At 35.4% G+C, this 3,292-nt stretch overlaps 1 protein-coding gene across 1 annotated transcript; it reads left to right on the top strand.

The window, feature by feature from the left end:
* The first annotated feature begins 828 nt into the window (after positions 1 to 828).
* LOC106771139 (alpha-L-fucosidase 1) lies at positions 829 to 2,658 on the top strand. The gene is made up of 3 exons (XM_014657059.2): positions 829 to 1,409; positions 1,493 to 1,732; positions 1,910 to 2,658. The coding sequence occupies exons 1-3, from the start codon at positions 853 to 855 to the stop codon at positions 2,586 to 2,588; spliced, it is 1,476 nt and encodes a 491-aa protein (XP_014512545.1). The 5' UTR covers positions 829 to 852; the 3' UTR covers positions 2,589 to 2,658.
* Positions 2,659 to 3,292: the final 634 nt, after the last annotated feature.

The raw sequence follows: 3,292 nt of genomic DNA on the forward strand, positions 1-3,292 counted from the left end.
ATAATATTAGTCTCTTAATTATAACATAAAAACTTTAATTCAATTTTGCTGTAACAGAGATTGTGAATGCAGGTTTATGTGCTAAGAAGATGAAGATGGTGGTTGGTGTATGGAGTAGACGGAAAGATGAAGGTGAAAGAAAAGGCAACTCAGTGTATCAAAAAATTCACAAATTTTGAAAATTTTAATTAATTCACAAAATTAGTTTTTTCTACCTCAACAACATTTGACATGTCAACAAGTCACAAGTGAAACGTCTTTCTGACACAAAATTTAAGACAATATAAATTTATTATCTTTTAAAGTTAAAATACTAAATAGAATCAAAGAAATCAATTTTAATTTTATTTTATTTTTGAAGGAAAAAAACATATTTAATCCTATTTTTTTAAAATTAATATTTTCGAACTTTTGAAAAATAAATAAATAAAATGATAAAAAAAAGGTACATTATGATAAAAGAAAAAAAACATGTTTGAAACAAATATTATTATAATTCGATACATTAACTATCAACATAAATGTAATTTAATTTTTATAACTGTATTTGTGATTTACTTATTTTTTATATTTTTATATTGAGAGATTTAAAAAAATAAAAAATAATCCAAATTTTAAAACAACACTTTACAAAGTGTTAATATAATTGACGAAAAGTCATATTATATTTATTTGAAAAGTAAATAAAAACTCAATTGAGTCTAATAAAATATAAGTAATCATATGTTTAAAATATAGGAATTATTACGAAATAAGTGAATAATAATCTCTTTGCTGCTACATATACCGCACTTTACAGCTAGAGTGTATATATAGCAGTACCTAAAGAAGTAGGAGAACAATATTAGCGTGATGGTTAGGCTTAGGCTATGGTGGTGTTCTTTCTTGATTACATTGACAGTGTTATTTGAACAAGTTAGAATTTGTAGTTGTTGGAATGAACAAACCCCAACACCACCTTTGCCAATTCTCCCTCTCCCAACATACTCCCAGATTAAATGGCAACAAAGGGAGATCATAATGTTCCTCCACTTTGGTGTCAACACATTCACTGATAGAGAATGGGGCACTGGACATGAAAACCCAGCAATCTTCAATCCCACAAGGCTCAACACAACCCAGTGGGCCACTGTGGCAGCAGATGCAGGAATTTCCTTGATGATACTAACTGCTAAACACCATGATGGCTTCTGCCTTTGGCCTTCCAAGTACACTAATCATTCTGTCATCAGAAGCCCCTGGCAAGGTGGCAAGGGTGATGTTGTTCGAGATTTTGTCAATGCAGCCACTGCACATGGAATTGATGTAGGGATCTACCTTTCACCTTGGGATAGACATGACCCCAGATATGGTAATGATTTGCTTTACAACCAATATTACTTGGCTCAATTGCAAGAGTTGCTCAAGAAGTGAGTTCCCATTCTACTACTGTGTTTGCTAATTGTTTTCTTTGATGCGTGTTTTAACCTTGCGGTGTATCATGCCTTTTTAGGTATCAAAATGTTAGAGAAATTTGGTTCGATGGAGCAAAGGGTGCTCAGGCAAAAAACATGTCCTATTATTTTTCAGATTGGTTTTCTATGGTGAAGGAGTTGCAGAGTTCCATCAATATCTTCTCCGATGCCGGTCCTGATGTAAGGTGGGTGGGAGAAGAAACAGGTTCTGCAGGATACACATGTTGGTCTACCATCAATCGAACCTCTTTGTCGATTGGAAATTCCAGCATCACAGAGTAAGTTCTGCTTCTAAGCAAAGCACTCTTTGAAAAAGTGACACTTTTTCACTTTGTTAGTTGCACTGTACGAAAGGTCAAGCTTCATTGCAGGCTAATTTCTTTATGGCTAAGATAAAATTTGATACAACAGTGGAATAATGTGCACCTAACAAATTATTTGGTTGTGTAATACAGGTATTTGAGCAGTGGTGATCCAAAAGGGACAGATTGGCTGCCGGCGGAATGTGATGTCTCAATTCGACCGGGATGGTTCTGGCATGAGTCAGAATCACCAAAAAGGCTGAGCAAGTTGCTTGATATTTATTACAACTCAGTTGGGAGAAACTGTGTGTTACTTCTCAATGTACCTCCAAATAAAAGTGGCCTTATAACTGATGTTGATGCTCAAAGATTGAAAGAGTTTAGAAGTGCAATTAACACTATTTTTCAACACAATCTTGCCGAAGATTCTTTTGTAAAAGTTAGTAGCCAAAGGGGGGGTTTCGGACCAGAAAACATGCTAGACACTGACCACTTGTGGTCCTATTGGACCCCAAAGGATGATGGCGGTGAAAAGGACCATTGGATTGAAATTTGGGCAAAGGATGAGAGTTTTTTGAGATTCAACGTGATTTCAATACAAGAGGCAATTGGACTTGGTCAAAGGATCAAACGGCATGAAATCTATGCGGATGATAAATTGATCGTGAAAGCAACAACAGTGGGTTACAAGAGGCTTCATAGGCTTGATCGGGGTGAGGTGCAGGCTCGTGTTGTGAGGATCACAATCAGAGAATCAAAAGCAGTGCCTCTTATTTCTTCTATTGGTTTGTATTTTGATCCTTTTTGGCACTCTAAATTTACTGTCACCTGAACTACCATAACTGCGTATTAAAATATTGTTCTGTCCGTAAAGAATCGAAAACAAATTTTCTTTCTTCTAATTTCTACATCCGATGCTCTTCCTTAGTTTTATCATAACCAAAAAATTCAAAATTTACGTGGCTGGTGTTATTATCCGAAATTCAATTTTTAATTATCAGATTCCTATTTTTTAGTTTTTAATAGGCTTAATAGTATTAATGGTTCCTATTTTCGTCACGCGCATTCGTTTTGGTCCCCATATTTTTTTGTTTAATGTTGTCCTAAAGATCGTAATTTGTGTTCAATTTAGTCTTTTTTACTATCGCCTGATCACCACACACATGGTAAGACATTGTCTGCTTTGGGCCAAGCCCTCACGGGTTTGCTTTTGGTACCACTCCAAAAGGCCTCTTACCATTGGAGATATCTATGTGTATATAAACCCTTGACCAGNCCAAGCCCTCACGGGTTTGCTTTTGGTACCACTCCAAAAGGCCTCTTACCATTGGAGATATCTATGTGTATATAAACCCTTGACCAGTCCTTCTTTCACTCAATGTGGGACTTTGTTTGCATTCCAACAATTTATGTTCTGACGTGGACTAGATCAGTCATCATCATAGGAACCACATTCGAAAATAATTAACAGAAATGAGGACTAGAATAAACAACCTTCATTCATTACAAAACACAGAGCCACATCACCATCTTCTT

Source organism: Vigna radiata, chromosome 8 (assembly GCF_000741045.1).
Source record: "Vigna radiata var. radiata cultivar VC1973A chromosome 8, Vradiata_ver6, whole genome shotgun sequence".
NCBI lineage: Eukaryota > Viridiplantae > Streptophyta > Magnoliopsida > Fabales > Fabaceae > Vigna > Vigna radiata.